This window comes from Pagrus major, chromosome 1, assembly GCF_040436345.1.
Source record: "Pagrus major chromosome 1, Pma_NU_1.0".
Taxonomy (NCBI): Eukaryota; Metazoa; Chordata; class Actinopteri; order Spariformes; family Sparidae; genus Pagrus; species Pagrus major.
The window spans coordinates 26690655-26711570 of record NC_133215.1 but is presented as its reverse complement, the minus strand read 5'-3'; the positions used below and the strand labels follow the sequence as shown (position 1 = coordinate 26711570).

At 42.4% G+C, this 20916-nt stretch overlaps 1 protein-coding gene across 4 annotated transcripts; it reads left to right on the top strand.

Moving 5' to 3' along the window:
- Nucleotides 1–357: 357 nt before the first annotated feature.
- mafgb (v-maf avian musculoaponeurotic fibrosarcoma oncogene homolog Gb) lies at nt 358–20609 on the top strand. Of its 4 annotated transcripts, XM_073472429.1 has the most exons (4): nt 529–648; nt 7600–7714; nt 14468–14533; nt 14623–20609. In XM_073472429.1, exons 2-4 carry the CDS (start codon nt 7646–7648, stop codon nt 15106–15108), a joined length of 621 nt encoding a protein of 206 aa, XP_073328530.1. In that variant the 5' UTR covers nt 529–648; nt 7600–7645; the 3' UTR covers nt 15109–20609. The 4 variants fall into 4 exon arrangements, with proteins under 4 accessions (XP_073328546.1, XP_073328530.1, XP_073328555.1 ...); XM_073472445.1 differs by lacking the exon at nt 7600–7714 and having other exon boundaries at nt 358–648; XM_073472454.1 differs by lacking the exons at nt 529–648; nt 7600–7714 and adding an exon at nt 1218–1317.
- Nucleotides 20610–20916: the final 307 nt, after the last annotated feature.

Below are 20916 nucleotides of genomic sequence, written 5' to 3'. Positions count from 1 at the left end.
TGCGTCATTTATATTATTGAGTCACTGAAACAAAGTTTATTTAGTTTATTGAGTCATTGAAAAGAGAGTTTGTTTATTTAGTTTATTGAGTCATTGAAACAAAGAGAGTTTGTTTATTTAGTTTTCTTTAGGCATGAAAATAAATCAGTTCTACATAATGCACCTTTAACTTACAAAGCACATAAATGTCCCTAATGGTAATCAATAAGAATGACAGCATCAGATGTTATTTTGTATTCCCTCATTCTGTGCTATTGTTGGAGCCAATCGGTACTTCAAATGTGAACTCTAAGTTTAGACATTTGCATGGAGGAGGGGCTGCCTGTCACACACCGACTGTTGTTACAACAGTCCATCACACAGTAGTAGTGTCTCATGTCTCTTTAAATGCGGGCTGCGTTGATCCTTCATGAATGAAACCATGTGATCCAAACATCAAATGACGTCTGGCGCCTCCGACCATAGACTAAAACAAGCGAGGAAGGAGTGGATATATCTAGAGAGCCGCGAGAAGGCGTGAGCGGAAAAAAAAAAAAAAAAAAAAAAAAACATTTCTTCAACTGTCTCTCTTCACACCGGGTCGACCTACCATCGGCGGACCCCGACCCTCGAAGGTGCGGTGGGCGAAAGGCGCCGGTTTGACTTCTGGTGAGTCAGCTTTATCGAAATCACAACTGAAATTCTTTAAAAAGTGCTGAATATAGAGGTGTTGTTTTGCTGAGTATGCACGGCGAGCGCCGCTGCCATGCCGCTCCGGTGCGGTCGCGCTTGTCCCGCTGAGCGCTGCCGCCGCCGCGCTGTCCTGTTCCGCCGAACTCACAGCGGCACCGCTGCCGTTTAAAGGGCAGCAGCCTGGTAGTGCTGAATCATCACGATCCAGTCGTCATCCAGACCCGTACATGCGGGTCGGTGGCTCGAACGGCCACGCCGACCGACCGACCGGCGATTTCATAATAACACAGACAAAGGGGGTGCACGCTCCGTGCGGCTGTCACGCTTAAAAAAAGAAGCCATGTGTCGGAATTAACCTAGAGGACCGTGCGGGAGCAGGTCGGCTTCCTGTGCCGTCGGTATGGCCGGGGATTCCCTTGTGTTGTGGCTCCTAAATAGCTAGATATTTAGATATTGTGAAAGTAAGAACAGGGGGGACATTAACGCAGAGAAACTACTTAGCAGCCTCGATAACAACACACAACCTCAACGTCAGCTTCCCCCACTGTCCTCTCTGCTCGGGGTGCTGAAGCGGCAGCGGCGGACACTGACTGGGAGCCTCCCGCTGTCGCTTCACTAATTCACTCGTCTGTTGCCTCTTCTCAGGTAAGATGGCCAGTCAGCTGTTCGTCAGTCAAGTGTGCTGGGCTTTTGTTGAGTTTAGTTTTTAGTTTTTTTTGTTGCGGGTTCACTGGCTCTCCTGGTTGACATTTGGTCCGCTCGCCTCGTTGGCGGTGGTGTCATTAAGTGAAATGTGCCGCGGCGACAACAATAAACAAGCGCAGCTGTCACTGTGGTGCGTGTGTATGTCAGGCGTCCAGCGGCTAGCTACAGAGCCCGTCCTCGCTGTTAGCCGGGAGTCGGAGCGGCGACAGGGACTGTTGTTGACATTTGCTTTGTGTCAGCCGCTGTTCCTCCGGCAGGCCTCCACTTCACGTATGTTAACATCAGGTGATAAATGCGAAGTGACTTGCGTTGTTGGTTTTAAACGCAGAGAATCGGTCTATTTCCCGGCGTGCCCGGTCGTACGCCGGCTCGGCTCGCGGCAGAGATGCTGATTCATCACAACGTTGTTATTTCTCAACGTCTGCGCGAGCCGAGCGGAGGCATGAGGGAGCCATGGCAACATGGCACCGGCGGCAGGCAGGCGGACAAAGGTCTGGAGCGAGGGAAGGAAGAGCTCGGTTTATATCGGGGGCTTGGCTCTGAGATGAATAGGCCCGGGCATGGAGCGGATGTTGACGTGTATATGTGATCATTAGAGCTCATGTGGGCTGAGGAATGAGTGTTTAAAAATGTCATTAAGCGCTAAATTTGCTCATTTTTCCCCCAGTGAGGTTTGGTTATCAGCAGGCTCAAACACATATTCAGACAAAGTGGATTTGATGTGCACACAGGCAGGATAAATATGCTGTAAAAGATCTGGTTGCTTTACGTTGGGGTTATTATGACTTTATTAAAGCAGCTAGTGCCTCACTTTTTCTTAAAAGCTTGTCTAAAAGTGTAGGCTACAAGTCAAAATGTAACCTTAAGTGTGAATGTTACTATTTGGATGAACACACATGAAAGCTGGAGAGGAGGACACACATCCCCATGGCGGCTAATGTTGAGCATTGATTTGCTCATGAGGCCACACAGACATCTGTGCTAAAAAAAGAAAGCACCTCAATGAACTGTAATGGCTGCAACGGAATATCCTCTGATTGATCGCTTGTAGATGGGCCATTATCTGCTGCCTGGTAGCAACCCATGAGCATCGCAACTCTTAAACACTGAGGAGTAATAGGGAAGCTCTGTGGGCTCAAGAAAAACAGAAACTTCACCCCCTAATGACTCCATATCAGCAGCTTTAGTTAGAGTCAGCACTCTGCGGAGTGTATCAAAAGTATGTAGTAAGCAAGTTGGCAAGTACTGTAATAGAGGGTCATAATGATGAAACAGTTGTATCAGTACTGGAGAGAAGAGCACCCCCCAACCCCCCTTACTGTCTTTCTCTCTCTCACACACACACACACATTTTCCCCATTTCCTTTTCTCATTTCATGTACGCACACACACACACACACACAACCAAGGGGCTAAACTTTTTATACTCGGTATCAGTATTTAATCAGTGCTTGAAGTGCATTTCTCTGTCAAGTACTTTCCCCATCCTTCCCTGGTGTTCACGGTAATTGAACGCTGACCAATGCTTATGTGTGCAACTTTGCTGATGGTGGCGGAGCGGCAAGGCGCGCGGAGCAAGGGGGATGAAGGAAGAGGGAGGAAGAATGAGAGATGGGATTTGCGCAGAGATTGAGAACAAGGACCTTTTTGTCTTCAAGGCATTCCCCTGAAAATGCTGAGGCGAAGCAAATGCGCTCTCGCTTGACAGATGGCGTTTTCACTTGTTACTTACCACAGCTAGTTTCTTTGCCTTGTCGTGTGCGTGCGCACGCGTGTGTGTATATAGATGTGTCTGTATGTGTGTGTGCATGTGAGAGAGCGTGCAAAGAGAGCAGGAGATATAAAACACCTATAAGATGCTAAGATCTAGTTGCTCTAGGGGATGTGTGTGTGTGTGTCTAAGCACCAAGGTTAAAAACAGCATGTGTGTGTGTTCCTTGCTGCACTTGCAGGATGTAGAAAGAAGATGTAGCAATGGGAAGTGATTTTACTATCAGTTGGCCATTACAACATTGTGCGCTTGTCAGTTAATTCCTTATATCTGACCTGAAGCTTCAGCAGGAAGTCCAAAGTAATGAGTACAACATCTCTGTTTTACCACATCTGAGGAGTGTGTGTGTGTGTGTGTGTGTGTGTGTGTGTGTGTGTGTCTCTCTCTCTCTCTCTCTCTGTGTGTGTGTGTGTGTGTGTGTGTGTGTGTGTGTGTGTGTGATCATATAAACTTGTTTGATTTTCTGCATGCACAGGGGTCAAGTTGATGTAACACTGTGTAAAACCTCCTCTGGTGTGTGAGGGAGGAAGGAAGGAAGGAAGGAAGGAATGGACCGGAGCTTCTGACAAGTGTTTATTCTTCTGGAAGGAAGAAATGCACTGTTGAGAGCTGAAAGCTTCAGTCCATTAATCGATTAATTGATTTAGTCAATCAGAGAATTAATCAGCAACTATTTTGATAACTGAGTAGTTTGTTGTAAGTGTTTCTTTTAGCCAAAAGGCTTTTACTGTCTTATGATTAGAAATTGAATATTTTGTAGTTGACCATTGTTTAAATATGCCAACAAGGGCTTTAGAAAATTGTGATGGAAATTTTTCACCATTCCATTTTTGAGAAAACAGCCGTCAGGTTCATCGCTGAGGAAAATAATCGTTAGTTGCATTCCTGTTATTGATAAGTATTCCATCTAAAAACTTTGTCTGGTTTGTGTTTTATTTTTGGGGTGCATCTAATAATTAGAGCCTGACTGATACCTTTTTTTTTTTTTTTTTAATGATTTCTCATATGTGGTAATCAAACATATCTGACAGAGATACATTCACAATGGTGGGAAGATATTTTACAGTTCAACATCAGACTTTATTGTTCCTAATGACATCAGTGCACTGAAACAATAAACTTCACTGAGAATCTAATAATTCCACATTACCCCAAGCATCTTTTTCTCTGTCACGTAAAAAAAAAAAAGAAAAGCTTGCATATCTGCACATATCAGACAGCACATACGCTGATACTGATATATCGGTGAAAGGCCAATATCAGCTAACAATATCGGCTAATCGATAGATTGGTTGGGCTCTACTAATTATCATTTTCTTTACTGAATAGCAATTTCTTTTTCCATTCATCATTAAGGACCATAAAAAATAAATACCCATTACTGAAGTTGATGTCTTTAACTGTCTTGTTTTGTCCGTCCAAAGGTCCACAGATAATCAGTTTACAGAGATGTATGACAAAGAAAAGCAGAAAATTCTCTCATTGAGATTTTGGAATCAGAGAATTCGATTATTTTCTGTCAATTGATTAAATTTGCGAAGGATGGTCTGAAGAGTCTTTGTGTTTTAAACTGTTGGTTGGTAGACAGAAGCAACTTGAAGACATAACTTTGGGCTCTGGCAAAATGTGATGAGCATTTTTTAAAATAATTTTCTGACATGTAATAGACTAATCAATTAACCAATTAATTGCTAAATCAATTGGCAGATTAATAAATAATGAAAACAATTGTTAGTTGCAGAAATGGAAAAAGTTTAAAATGGGAAAAAAGGAAAGTTTTACTGTCACCCAGAAATGTCTAATTAAAGAAAAACCAAACAAGACAAACAAACTGAGCAAGGATTCAGCTTGTGGTACTTGACAGTTTTCGATACTCAGTGCTTCGGACACATTGAGGTTGGTACCACCAAGTTATTAAGGTTCAATACCGAACATTAACTGTTAGTCTCCAGTCTGTAGTTATGATGTGGTGGTTAATGATGTTTTGCTCCTAATGCACGGCGCTATATTGTAACATGTTCCTGTTAATTTCATTTCTATATCCGTCCTCACTCTGGGATTGCATTAAAGAAGATGCTTCACAAAGGCGCCGTTTATTGCAGGGCTATATTACTGGATTGCATTAGATTGCACAGGTGTTCACAATACTGTGTCCACCTCCTGTGTGTGTGTGTGCGTGTGTGTGTGTGCGTGTGTTTGTTTTCTGTATGTGTGTGAGAGAGTTTGGTGTTTGTGAAGATGATTTCTAAGTGGTGCCTGCATGTTTATGATCTTGTTTACAACTGGGATCCATTTTTCAGAAAAGTCCTGTTACGCTTGAAAATTTCTGAGAGTGAGAGAGACGTAAAAAGAGAGAAGTTAAAGCAGGAATAAAAGCCGGAGTCGGAGAGTGGGTGAGGGAGAGAGAGAGAGAGGGAGAGAGAGAAAAGGAAGCAGTGGGGCAGATCAATAGTTGAGTGTTTTTTCTCCACAGTAATGATGAAATATGGTGTAAGCAGATCTGGTGCATAATCATTGCTGTGCTCCACTGTTTTTCCAGCTTCCGTGTGAGTGTGCTGCTTGTCCTTGTGTTCCTTTTGACTTTGTGTGTGTGCGTCTGTGTGTGTTGACTGTACCCTCCCGCCACAAGTGTCTTGACACCTTATTTACATAACCTCCCTGAGAACCGAAAAACGTATGAAATCAAGATGAATCCCAACAGGCACCAGATGTCAAAAAGACAAGAAAAGGAAAACAAGTTCAAGTTCAGTTTAAGCGGCTCAAGTTACTGATCGAACCCCAGTGTCCTGACATGGTCGTGGCGTGTTCAAACACCAATATTACAAAGCTGTGTCTCTGTATCAATAATCTCTCTGTGATCAGTACTCTTTGAGTCAAGTTCTCATGTTTTCCCTCCGAGGACCGCTGGGTTTATTTTGGAGCTTTTTGAGAAGGCTCCAGTTAAAGGAGGCTACTCATTCCCACACATACACAAATAGACACGCACACACCATGGCATAGCAGTGATTTTGTTTTGCATGCTGTTTTGAGATATTGAGAATGTAGCCGTGGAGATGCAAGGCCCTGGTAACAGGAGTATCCGTACCAGCGGTTGTCTACCAGTTGCATCATCTCTATGCGCCAAATTGCCGCATTTTCTAACTGCAGTGTGACGATCCCAGAATTGTATGATGGTATGAATTTCTGAACCTCTTAAATGTAAAAAATAAAAAAATGAAAACACACACACACACACACACAGTGTGGATCAATGCCAAGGAGCAAAGAGAGGGAGCAAAGATATGTGTGTGCCTCAAATGTGGCGCCAGCTCTTTGCCTTCACCTGTGGCATTAAATTATTTCCATGCAACAACAGTTCACCACCGAGTTTTAATTTCCCTGTTCTGTTTGTAAACTACACGTCAGAGCTGCCCTGAAACAAAATATCATCAGGTTTTTAACCACTGTTACCCTCGTTTAGGGTTGCACGTCGATCTTCCCTGGATGCTGATTCTTTTTGTGCTTCTTATATTGATAGCTTAAACATCTTAGGAGCCTTTTTACTCACCCTCTTTTTGTCTGTTTGATCTTTGAAGACAAAACTGCAACTCATTTTCTGATTTAATCAATCAGTTGTTTAGTCTATAAAATTGTCTCGTTTGTCTGACCAGCTGCATAATATCCAAAGATGTTCAATTTACTATCAAGACAAGCTGAAAATATTCACATTTAAGAAGCTGGAAACAGGCAATTTCTGGCCTTTAAAATAACTTAAACCGTTAATCAAAATTGTTGCTAATTGTTACTGTTTGACTAATCGATTATTCAACTGATAACTTCAGCTCTACAGCTGACAAATCTGTATGGCGAAAACAGGATTTGTTCACTGCATGATGCAGACAATGAGTTTCATTTTGACATCCATCGTCCTTTGTGCTGGAAACTACACAATATATTCTTAAGTAAGATAAAAACAGAAATACATTTGGATGAGGCGATACAAAACATTGAAGTGAGTCAGTTTCTTTTAGAGGAAGCCTCGGAGATGAGGGGAAGCCTTTTATCAGGATGAACTGTTGGTTCCTAACATTTCTTTTCATTCTTCTGCTTCTTGAGGGAATTTTACCTCATACACATATTATTTGAAATATGCAAACTATTTATAACATTTTACTGTAACTGACATTTCTTTTTTATTTTTGGTTTTGTATATGTGTTCATTGAAGATGTCTTATTAAACTAAATGTTTGGCATGACGTGTAAATATAAAACTAACTGTACGAAGGAAAAGAGACATTACTACAGTATAATATTCACATGCCCACACACTATTGTCCTGTGTGTGTGTTTGGCTGAACCAGAATGCCTCTCATACCATCTTAAATGAGTGACAACAACTGGGAAACCTTAAAATGGTCACCAGGAACGTCCCAGTGACAAACACCTTCTTTTGTTCATTTCTGATCTCATAGTATGATTGCCAAGACCTCTGATGAAATCTCCCCACCAATGTGACTGATGATGACGAACGCATCCCCTCTTTGCTGCCGCGCCAAAACTTTCTCCCCGTCTCAAGTTGCTGACCGGGTATGTGCAGCGTAACATGTCGTTTCGCTTATCTGCGTCTCGCTCACAGCCCTCTGTTTGTTCTTCACACAGAGAGAGAGAAACCAACTTAACCTACGCTACATGCTTTCTCTCCTCTTTAAAAAAAAAAAAAAGCACTTGTGAAGAAAAAAAAGGAGCCAGAGCTCAATTGCCTGACAGTGCAGTTTTTTTGCTTGTGTTGGGAAATTTGTCATCACACTCCGACTTACTACCTGGAATGGGAAAAACGTGTCGACGCCAGGACTTTTTCTCGCCTTTAATAACGCACTTGCACAAACACTGTCTCGCGCACACTTAACCAGCAAGCGCGTGCACACTCTCACACTCACACACACACACACACACACACACACACACACACACACACACACACACACACTACCCCTTTTGAACTCTCAGAAAAGTGTGAAAGTGATCGCTCTTCACTCTCCATACATTATAATATGTATATGAGGGGACATACGCTTCCTCCTTTGCAAGTCTTCTCTTTCACTTACTTCCTGTTTTCTCCATCTCCTCTGCTCCCCTCTCTGTCTGTGTTATCATGCTTATTTCACGCTCTGCATACTTCCCAGTTAATAGCTTCCTGGCTTCTTCTCCACACACACATACACTCACACACAGGGTTCAAGCTGGTGTCTTCTCTCCCCCTCCGTCTTCACCATCTCTCCATGGCCCACCACTGTGAGCCTGCCCCCTCTCTATACACAGGTTGCCATTATCGGCGATCTGATTCCTAATTCTCAATTAGCCTCCACACAGTGCTTGCCGTTAATTATTTACCAACTCCCTCAACACCCTCGGCCCACACAAGATCAATGGGCGCGAGCACCACTGCCTCCCTCTTTAAAAAAAGCCAAGGTGGACTGCAGCCAGAGGGAGCTGATTTTGTGGCGCTCTTACGTTTTAATTCACGCCCCCCCCACACATTTCTGCTTTCTTTATGTCTTTCCATCATGTCCTCTCTATGTCTTACAGCGTGTCTTCGCTGCCCTCGCTCAGCTGCCATCCTTTGTGTTCTCCATTATTGCTCAGAGAGTTGCCTGAGGGAGGGGGCGCAGTTAAGGCAGTTGTTATGTTGGGATTATTCAATAAAGACAGACTTTGCGGCTGCATCACAAAAACGACTTGTGGACTCTTACAATCTATTCTTGATCATTCTCTATATGCTATCTTGTTTATGCTCGCGTACACCCACACACCACCAGCCCCCGGGTCGTTTTTGAAGCGCTTAATCTGGCTATTTATTTTCCTGTGTGTATATGTGTGTGTGTGTGTGTGTGTGTGTATGCAGCATGCCACCGGCTTTTAAGTAGGAAGTCTCTTTCTAAGAATTCTGCCTGTACGGCGGTAGTGGCTGGAGCAAAAGGTTCTCTCAAACAAGATTAATTAGAGCTCTGTCTGAAACCCAGCCACACACACACCACACACACACACACACATACACACACACACACAGAGTTCATCATCCGACTCGTGTGCACTACATGAAGAGGAAGGAGTCGTACTGTATGTCTTCTTGTGCTCTTTAATCTATCTTTATAAACCCCATGATCGCTGTGTTCACCTTCTGCCACACTATTACTCATGTTCTCATCCTTCTCCAGGACTTGATTTGTCAACAAGACAGGATGTGAGGCTTTTTCTGTGTCTGTGTGTTTGTTTGTGTGTGTGTGTGTGTGTGTGTGTGTGTGTGTGTGTGTGTGAGACGGAGAGCAGAAGGTCTGGGGAGAGAGAGAGAGAGAGAGAGAGAGATGGTCAGCAGTAGTTTCATTGCACTGGATCAGCTTCAGAACTTTTCTAATTGGAGGTTTTAGTCGTGGTCGTTGCTGAGTTCATGGTTTTTTTTTCTCCCCCCCAATCCCCCCTCCATTTCTCCCTCCCTGGTTCTCTCTCTCTCCCTCTACCTCTCTCTCTCTCCGCCCCCCCCCACCTCACCCCCCGCTATACCCAACAGCTAAGCTCTTACAAATGTGTTGAGGATGCATTTTCACCCAAACGCTTTCCCACCCCCTCTTCTTTCCTCCATCTCTGCCCCCCCCCCCCCTCCTGTCCTGTTCCTCCTCATCGCAGTTCCTCCCTCCATCCCCACCTCTGTCCCCCTCCTCTCCTCCTCCTCCTCCTCCCTACTCACTTGCCTCTCTCTTTATCCTCTCTTCTTTCTCCCTTGTCATTTGCACCCCCCACCCCGTCCTCCCTCCATACTCAGCATTTTTCTCGGTTGTGGGTGTGATGTCTCCGCTGTAACGCTAATCAGCTCTGGAGACGTCAGCATTCTTTCAGTCCTCCTTCACCACCACCACCACCACCACCAGCAGCACCCCCACCCTCCTCCTTCTCTCCTCCGTTCTTACCTAGTCTGTCTTCACCTTGCTATCCCACCAACTACTCACCCTCTTTTATCCTCACTGTCTTATCTTTTCTTCTCTGCGAGCCGTGTTTTATTCATCTCCACCACGTCTCACCTCTTCTTTCATCCCTGTCCCCATGTCCCGTCCTCTGTGTTTGTGTGTGTTGTCTCTCCGCTGTAACTGTAAGCAGCTCTGCTCTTGAGTTGTCAGCGTTCTTTTGGTTGCTCCATAAAAATACAGCCTGCCACAGCAAAAAAGCTGTCTGTTGTAGCAACAGTGACTGTGGCATTGACCACACCGCAGCGACCACCCCGCAAGCATTATGGGAAGGACACCTCTGGCACTTTGTGTTTGTGTGTGCGCGCATGTCTGGGCGCATGTCTGGATGCGGACGCTCAAGATGAATGGCGGTGCCTTTGCTCAGCAGATGATCTTTAACCTGGGTGACTCACACATGGCTTGAACACACACACATTCACACACACAAACTGGCTTATTGCAGTTTAATGTTGTGGTGCAGATCAGGTTAGTTGTTCTCTAACCTTGATGAAATAGGCCCCAAACTTACTGTCCTGCTCCCCAAGTAAATATACACCACCACGACCATAACGCTCGCTTTCATGATAATCAAGATGTGCACCGATTAGGGTTGCAGCAGTATGACATTTTTCAGTAGGATAACCATCTCAAAAATATCCCTGTATCACACAATTATTATTATTATTATTATCGGTTACAGTGACCTTTAATAGGAAGGAAGTTATAGTATAGTAAAATAGTTATAATTTCACCAAAAAAACATGGTGAAGTGCCCCTTCTTTACTATAAATAGGCTATATCACGACTTTCTGCACGTTGTTTTTTTCGTGGGGGTGAAATTGGCTGATTAATTAGCTATATTTTTGTCAGTATCCTTGCCTATATTGGACAGGTGATAGTATAGGCACAGACAGGAAATGAGAGACTAGGAAGAGGGTTATGACATGCAGCGACTGTCCAAACTGGAGTGTAGACATTGTGGTTATGCGACTTAACCATTCAGCTTCAAGGACACACTTAATTGGCAGATTAATCAATAAAAAAAAATAATCATTAGCGTTACCTGTGGCACAGATCACATCCTTTACTCATCAGTTGGTTGGATTAGCTCATGATCACATTTATCACTTACTGTCAAGTTTTGTTCAAATCTGGCACATTTTGTAATTTGAATTTTTCTTAAATTTACCGAACAAACTTACAAACCACGAACAGTGATTAATGTTGTGTCATTAGCCATAATATAATATCTGAAACAAAGACATTTGCCGAAAACCAAAAGATGACTACGAAGTGGCTGTATTTGTATGGATAAAGATACTCAAGTACCGTCTGTACTCCTGCCGTGATTCTGTTTGCTAGTTGCTTTTATTTAAAACAACTAAAAATTCCCTCACATCTTAATTTTGTGTCGTCAAGTATGGAATAAAACCCCTGAGCCATGCATGAACAGTATGTTCAACTTCGGCACGTATCAAACGTTGTTTAGCACTTTAACTACATTGGCACATTTGTGTACTTGCAGCCAACCGTTTTGTGTGTGTGTTTTATTGTGCCCCACTGGCATGGCAGCAGGGGAATCCGTGTGTGTGTGTGTATGTGTGTGCTTGCTTTTTGTTTGTATGTAGATGGGTTGCGGGGGAGGGGGTCGGGGTTTTGGGCACAGGGGAAATAAGCCAGTGCCTGGCAGGAAAACTGCCTCCTTTTTGCCCCCTCTGTTTTCCCTCCCCCCATCTCTTCACCGCCCCCACCCCCAACAGCCACCCCCCTGTCTTCATGCCTTTGATCCATCTATTGTGCGATGGTGCACCTCCAGCTGTGGGAGGCTGCATCCCAACACAAGACTGCAGTGGTACATGAGGATGGAAGACATTTTTTTATTGAGAAGAAGCTCTAAATATACACAGTTTAATGAAAGACCATTTATAATTGACTGATCTTAACCCCCTGAAAGAAGCAGTGCTGTTGCTCCATCATAGTATATCGTAGTATATCTTTTCCCCATGTTGAGTGTTGAGTTGATGTGCATTGTGTGCACGCACGGTTACTTGTATGTGCTTGTAGCGTACGTGTTTCTTTGATCTACAGCTATTTATAACTGTAGGATTTGTGGCAGCGCTCACACAAACACTCGCGCACCCTCGCAGACAGACAGGCAGAGGTGCATTGTGGGGGAGGCTCACTGGCACGCTCAGTGCCAGGCCTTTTTGACAGAAAAGAGTAAGAATGAAAAGAGAACAGACACATATCCTCACGTCTCTTAAATGTCATAACTTCCCTAAAAATTAGCTTTTTAAATTACCCAACTTGTGAATGACTGAAGAAATATGACTTCCTCCCAAATTCTTACTTTTTCAAACAGGCTGGTAACACTTTATAATAACCATCATTGATAATTGGTAAATTCATAGTTAATTAAACTTAAACTAGGTAATAGGTATTGGACTGTTAACAATTAAATGCTTTATAAACCATTTATTAAGCAACTGTAAATGTTTATAAACACCAGACACAACTTTATAAGGCCATCTAAATAATGTTTATGAACTACACAGTATTTATTTACCATTTACAAAGTATTATGAGCATCATTTGCAACTTCACATTAAGCAATTGCTTAAAGAATAAGTTCAACCAAAAGTGAAAATGTACTTCTTATCTACTCACCTTCATGCTGATGGAAAGTCAAGTGAAGTTTTGTAGTGGGCTAAACATTTCTGCACCTTCCCAGCAAAACAGCATTGCAGCATTCTCCTAAACAACGGAAGTAGATGGGGACTAGTTTTTAACTGTTAAAAAAACAAAAAAACATAAAATGTTTCCATCCAGCTCAAAGTCTCTGGAAGACCCAAGATCCCAAATTATTTAATTTAATTAATTTGAAAAGACATGTGAGTAAAAACATAAATCATAAAATGATTGACAATAAAGTTTTTCCGGCATAATCCCGGTCTCTGGAAGCCCTGAGACCTCAAATAGATTTGAAAACAGTAGTGGACTCAGGATGTTTTAGGGGTAGTCGTGGTATATTTATAGTGAAGAGTGGGCACTTCACCACGTTGTGTCCACTGGAAGGGCACCCTAGAGGACACTTTATAATATTATCTACCATCGGGGCATCCAAGAGGGCACTTTAGTGATGTCTTTTCGAACATTCGAACATGAGGTTACCACGGGGGCCATTATAATAAAGTGTTACTGACTGGCTCAGGTGTGATACATGAGAGAGTATGAATACATGCTGTCTTTAATCACAAATTGGTTTAACTGAACTTCAGGTTCAGCAGGATCAGGTGTGGCGATAACCAAATTCACAGCCAATCACAAGCAAGCTTGTTCTCACGTTGACCTGCAGGCTTTCATCAGCCTGCAGTTATATATCTGGCAAACCCTCAGCTTTAAGGAAAGGAGTTGTAAAGGGTGTAAAAACAGAGAAGGGGCTGGGGGGATAGAAAGTGACAGAGGAGAGCAGAAATTTGCGCGGCAGTAGAGGAGAGAGAGAGAGAGAGAGGAGAGGGAGGGGCGAGAGAGTGAGATCAGGAATCTGCTGAGTCATCATGACTGGTCTCATGATGATCGCTCAGCAGCAGCAACAATAGCGGCACTTTATCGAACACACATACACACACACACACACAGGTCTGAGAGATGAGAGCCAGACCAACGCACCACACAAAGCGTCTCATTGAGCGCTTGTGAGATGCTCATCTGTGGAGCCGTGCGCTCTAAGGACTGATCTCATCTTTTGCACTTCCAGGCTCCCTCTTTGTTGACTTCTGATTCACACTGTGTCGTCTCCATCCTTTGTCTCTTGTTTCCACTGTGGTACAAACGCATATACACACATTTGTGAATAGGTCTATATGTGTCTTGGGTAAGGTGTGTGTGTGTGTGTGTGTGTGTGTGTGTGTGTCAGGGCTCTAACAGTTGGTTTTCCCCTGGAGTCCTTCCCACAAGTTTTACCACTTCCTCTTCTTTCACGTTCATTTCACCCCTATTGGCCTAAAGCCAGCCAATAAGAGTTCAGCAACACAAAGGTAGTGGGCACTGTTGGTGTAACCACCAGGAAACAGGAAGTCAGGGAAATTCTAAGAAAAGTTTGTTTGTCACTTTCACTCATGCACTGTGACACGGGTGCATAATGCTTGAACATGCTCACACCTCAGTGCTCCAACAGTAGATTTCACTCTAGTGTGTCTCCACTGGTCCAGGTGGGTAGCAACATGCAGTGTTATTGTTCTTAAACTCAGTGATGGTGTTTTTTAATGCTTTCACTCTGTTAACTGTCATAACTAAAAAGCCGTCTTTTGCTCATGATTTTACCCCCCTTGCGTCTCTGCAGGTCTGTTCAGAAGAGCAAGGCTCTTGTGGCATGACGACGACTAACAAAGGAAATAAAGCCTTGAAGGTAAAACAAAGCATGTTTCACCCTGTGTTCTCTGTATTTGTAATGTTCTGTCTCTGCCTCACTCCCCTCCTCTCTCCTGTTCCCTCCAGGTGAAGCGTGAGCCGGGGGAGAATGGCACCAGCCTCACGGACGAGGAGCTGGTGACCATGTCGGTGCGGGAGCTCAACCAGCACCTCCGAGGGCTCACCAAGGAGGAGATCCTGCAACTGAAACAGCGGCGGCGCACCCTGAAGAACCGAGGCTACGCCGCCAGCTGCCGGGTGAAGCGGGTCACCCAGAAGGAAGAGCTGGAGAAGCAGAAGGCCCAGCTGCAGCAAGAGGTGGACAAACTGGCCAATGAGAATGCTTCGATGCGTGTCGAGCTGGACGCTCTGAGGTCTAAGTACGAGGCATTACAGACGTTTGCCAGGACTGTGGCACGGAGCCCCACGGTCGGGGTCGGGGTTAGGGCTGGAGGGGGAGGAGGAGGGGGAGGGGTGCCATCATCAGTCATTGGTCCTCTCATACCGGGGAAGGTGGCAACAGCGACGAGCGTGATCACAATAGTGAAGTCAAAAACAGATGCACGGTCTTGAGGGAGGGGAAGATAGATGAGGGTGGAGTTCAGCTGCAGCAGAGTGATTCTTCTTCCGTTCCGGCCACCTCTCCTCCACCTGCACTGACTTCAAACAGCTGGGCAGTCTCCATCACATCGCCTCAGCATGTTCCCGTCACCTGTCCCTCAGATCAGTGCAGGCGGAGGAAAGGATGGAAGCAGAGGAAGATCATTGAGACTATAAAGATGCAAGCCCCTTGGTCAGCGCATGATCATTTAGCACAGGACAGACACACAGGGTTCCTACAGTCACTGAAAGCCTGGAAAAGTCAAACTTGAGATATAAGAGTGAGATAATTTGGATTTTATTCCTGGCCGGGGAGGAAAAAAATTTAAAAACATAAATGCCCAAAACACTTTGGAGAAATCATGACATTTTGTTCAGTTTCCATACACATCAGTCAAGTGTTCAGTGTTGAGTTTTACTGCTAGATAACTGTAAGTGCATAATAATCACACATTTGCACACTAGACTCAAAGTGGTTGCTTGCCTGAATCAAGATGTAGAACATTGGAATTCGCCACAACAACAAACCTATTCAAACACATGTAATGGAACCAGACAGACTGTATTCAAGGTGCAGTATGTAGTTTTGGAGAAGAAATTCAAACTCTGAATTTTAATATTTACAAAAATAGTGAGGTAATAGTACAAACTCAGAAATATTTATTTTATCCCATAACTGAATAAACAACCTGTTCTCATAGGAAAATAAGGTCCCAGAACACTGTTTGAAGCTAGAAAGGTGGCAGGGTCCGCCACATATAAACAAAATAATACAGTATAAAACTGTGTTGTCCTTTGAGGTCAGTTTGTTTATTCAGTTTATTCAGTCATGAAAACAAAGAAAGTTGTTTATTTAGTTTGGTCAATGAAGACCTTTCTCTTCTGATTAAAATTTCTTCCCTAAAAACTACATAGTGCACCTTTAATGTAAAACTCACAGGAAAGTCATTGGATTTGTTGACACAAACAGTGTTTGGTGCCTGAGTTCTAAAAGAATACACAAGATTTCATGTGACCTGCAGAGACGTCCCGTCATGCTCCACCCAGCCAAGAACTTTTTCAGAAGAGTACTATAGAAAAATATATATTACACGATGGTGGTAACTGTATTTCTACTGTTTTGTACTGTGTTGTCATTCACATGAGGTCCAAAGTGTATTCTCTGTGTGTCAATTGTTATATATCAGAAATTCTGTGAAATTCTGTGGCGCGTGTTTGTTTTGGTATTGCTATATTTAGTTAGCTGTATTTTTTCTACAATCTCTTCACTTTCTATGTCCAGCTCTCTCTCTCCTCTCTCTCTCTTATCTTATCTCTCTCTGTCCTTCCATTTTTCAATTCCAACTGGTTTCCAGTTATTACACTCAGCACTTCCTGGATTTAACAGAAAGACAGGGGAAAGGCAATTGATATTTACCAAAAAAAAAAGAAAATGCTATCGTGAAAGGGAGATAAAGTTGCTCAAAGTCACTGACTTTATCTCAGCTTGTAAGGGGTTTTCAGGGAACTGGTCGTTTGAATTCAGATAAAGTCGTCTTCTGTCTGTTTGAGTTCTTGTCAAAAGTATATTCAAGAAAATTGGAAGGGCAAGTGCCTTGGTCTCCTAATGATATGCATCAAGAAGAAGTCAACAGGACATGAGGATTTGTGGAGATTCAATGCAAATAAATATTCAAAGGTGTTTGCATATTTACCTGTGCTTAATGGGATACACTGACCAATCAGGAATCAGGTTGTGGCAGCATTTGACTCTCGCTGTGCGTTGTTGTATGAGCTGTGTAGTACCCATCAGGATTAATTACATTAATAACACCCATTTATGTGACTCAGCAGTTCATTTCACTTCAAGAAAAAAAAGGAGGTATCCCTTTTTTTATTGGCCGTATGTGAGTGGATTGTAACATGACGTGAAAAATGAGACCTTCCCATGTGTGTCGGTTGCCTGTACATGCCTGTGGATGATTTCTTTTAAGTTGCCACAGCTAAATTTCTTGCCTCAAATCAGAGTGGTTTTACGCTGCATTCCTCTTTGCTTTTAACCACAGAGCTCACTTTGCAAGTGCAAATGTGATTACTGACGGTGCAGTCAGCAAGCAAAGATATGCCTCTGAACTTCCAGTCACACAAATGGGATGTCATTTTCACACGAGTGTTACCATAAAAGTAGTCTTATGTGGTGTTCTATACTCAAAGAATCTTTGTCTATGTATGGTAGAGTCTGGAGTTTTATAAAGACAATTATCTTTGCATTGTTTGTAACGACCTGTAAAAAAAAAAAAAAAAAAAAAAGGTATAACAAAAATCTGTTTGATATACAGTATCTCTCTATTTTGCAATTGTACCAAAAGTGGCTTAACTACTGAATAGCTTTGTTTTTTCTCTAGTGACTAGGCACGTGTGTGTAACCGTGAACTAGTGTGTGGTGTGCTGTGTAGGTACGTGACGAGGTAACTATAACGTTCACTATTTCATGGATATGACTTTGATCCTTGTTTGATTTCAGGCCGAAGCGGGTGATGACACCGTGGGTAACTGCACTCTTTTCTCTAATCAGAAAATCTTTGTCCTCCCGGCCCCATCACTCAGCTCCAGCACTGCAGACGTGTTAGATCTCGTGTTTATCTGCTCACAATCTGCACTTAGGACTTGTACATTTTACTTTCTTTGGCAGACCCATTTCCCATGCTCCCTTTCTTTTGGTCCTTGCAGCATTCGAAGCTCGTTATTGCAGATAAAATGGCCGATGAGGGGAGGTGTTATTATACTGGTGAATTCAGGTGATCTGGCAAGGTAACAGAGATGTGAAACTCAATAATGGGCCTACATGGCTGCACCACCCCTACTCCTTCAATAAGTTATTTTTGTAGTGTGTGATAAAAGTATTTGTTTTTGCTGTGTACATTTTATATAGTTCTGTATATATATATAATGTTGTTCCTGTTTTATTTGTTTTTTAACTGTTCTGTAAGTGTCAGGGAAGTGAAGCAAATCTGTTTGTATTTGGTGTTTTATGAAGTGAAAAAATGTATTCTGCTATTTAATGGTTTGTCTGTCAGAGTAAGGTTAACCTTAAAAAGTACAATTGCCTCAAACTGTTTTTTTTTTTAACAGAGGGAAAGCTAATTTAATTGAGTTATTTACTGAACTAGAAACAGAAACAGTACATACATGCAGCCTTTTTACCTGAACTGCTACTTTTCCACTGTGAAGTAAAAAGGGGTTAGCAAGCCTACTGCTGTGCAGTTAATAAGATAAGCAAGGCATGTCTTCATCTGTATCTACATTTATATCAAATAAAATTCAAACAGGTGAACAGCGCGCAAAGGCACTGGAAGGGTTAGAGGTTTTGAAATATGATTTCTGCATTTTCTGTACACTGATAACCATTTGCACGGTCAGTCAGCTGTGAAATCAGAGCTACAAATGTCAAATGAAAATGGCGAATACATTATCACAGGACTTTACGATATTCAGCTACAAGCAAATATTAGCTATCACACAGTATATTTATGTATGCGCTCTGTATTTTTTTAAAAAGTGCTGTTTTGTTGATTTTCTACTAGGTTTTGTTCATATATTCTTTCTTCCTGTCAGCCTCTACATTTGCTTGTTAAATGATGTTTTTGCTGGCGAGTCCTGTGTGGTGTGTGTGGTATAAAATAGGAAGAAACACACGACTTCTGCTCAGATTGTTTCAAGTTAAAGCAAAACATGAAACTTGTCGGCGCTTGTCAGACTCTATGTGCCGCTGTCAAATGATTTGTTTCCACCTTGTGTGTATTTTCATGCTCCTCTTGTTTAACTGATGCATTCTGTGTAAACATAAATGTGTAAACATGGCGGCTGCTGTCTAATAGACATCTCTAATTATGCAAACTGTGTAGGGCAAAATTAGACCTCCTGCCACACTTGAGCGGTGACGCTATCGTAGTGGTTGTGCCTAGTTGTCTGTTTTTATGATTGCAGGTACAGTGTGATGTGACAACGTTAAAGAGCTTATATATACAGAGTGTTAAGCAGTTGGTTGTACATGCCAGCACCAGTTTGTCTCTTTAAATCTGACTTGCTTGTTGATTTTTCAGTGTCGCTTAACAGTTAACTGTGAAAACATGAAATTGAATATCCTGAGGAGAAAAAAACTGAATGCAAAGTATACTGTAGCTGTCATGCAAAGCCTGCAGTCGAGCTGAAGAGCATGTGTCTTCCAGACTTGTAGTAGAGTCAGGGTGTTAGGTTGCTAAACAAATGAGGTGAAACATCAGAGTGTCTTCCTGATTTCCACTCAGCAGACATGATCAGCTGACAGCAGTGACCTTTTAGTGAATAGCAGACAAGGCGCTTGGTGGTTCTCATAACAGAGTTTAGGAGTTCAGAAGACACGCTGACCTTATTTCCCTCTGTCTGTACAGGGGTCATGGCCTCTTTTATGAAAAGACATTTCATCTCAAATCCAAGCAACCACTCCTAAACCACATCTATAAATATTTTACAGAGGCAGAAAGGAGCGGTGGAGGAACATGAAACACTTAACCATGTCCCAATCCACTCATCCCAACCGTTTTTACAAAGTGTCAGAGAGTTATCTGAGGGCTTCCAGGCCCTTCTTCAAAAACAGCAGATTCTTCTAGGAGATGCAAATCATTAACTCCTTATCTTGCTGCTTGGCCAATCGCTATGTAGTCATCCAGTTGTTTTCCTGTCTAGTGAATCACGCCACCATACTCTAAAAGCCCTTTCACCCACCTCCAACACCGATCGATGAGAGTAAATGAACCAAGGATTCCTTTGATCGTTTGTTTGGTGTTTTCATCAATAATAATGTTTGCTTTGCCTCCCAAGTTGCTCCCCCTTCCTCCTGCTGCTCTCTCTCTCTGTGGCCCCTGCCCTTATCAGTCGTTCAGCCTCTAAAAAACATTCTTACCCAGAGTTTAGGTATCACATCACATTTTTTTAATTTTTTTTTTATTGTTTTAACTCCTGAAAAATATTTTTTCCCCATCAAACCACATGTGTCTGCCAGTGAGACTTCGACCAGGGTTACTCATGGGAGCTGGGATATTTTTGTGTTTCTAAAGTATACAACGGTCAGTTTAAAGCTATAGAAAAGTAGTGAGTTTGTGTGAATATGGCGTAGCCTATTCAGAAAAGCCCTTGTAATAGAAAATTCTGTGTTTTGTAATATTTCTGTATGGGGTGTTATAAATTATTCTATGACAGTACTTTCTATGGGAAAATACTTAAAATGTGACAGTCTTTGTAAGTATTTATCTTCAACTAAATTATTGTACCTTTTTTTTTTTTTTGCAATTTGTAGATATGTAAGTGATGATGACAAGGTATTGGTAATCATGGAATTAACTGTTTCATCATCGGTCTGATGCATCTTTTAATTTATTGATGTATATACTGTATGTTTGTTGATAAACAGCTTACTTTATTTTGTATATGACCAATAAACATGTTTTGAAATGGAACCACTTTTTCTTGTGTAAATAAGGAATATGGGAATACTATTTTTAGCATACACAGTTTGTTATTGTTAGTGTTATTATTAAAAGGGTGTTGAACTAAAAAAATAAATATCTGTATACATTAGGGCATTTTAAGCAGATATAGAATGCATTTAGCAAGTTAATGTAATTCCTTCAAAGTGATAAAGACAGCCACTTTGGTTGTTTATCTTTATTACTGCCATTTCAGCCATACTGTGCTTCTTTTTTCATGAAAGAAATCATACAAATGTTCAATGGTACAAATATACTGTTCAGTAATTCATACGTA

Coding starts and splice junctions, on each gene's coding strand:
- mafgb (XM_073472429.1), top strand. CDS start 7,646: ATGATGACGAACGCATCCCCTCTTTGCTGCCGCGCCAAAACTTTCTCC. Junction 7,715..14,467: donor CGTCTCAAGTTGCTGACCGG/GTATGTGCAGCG, acceptor GCGTCTCTGCAG/GTCTGTTCAGAAGAGCAAGG. Junction 14,534..14,622: donor AAGGAAATAAAGCCTTGAAG/GTAAAACAAAGC, acceptor TGTTCCCTCCAG/GTGAAGCGTGAGCCGGGGGA.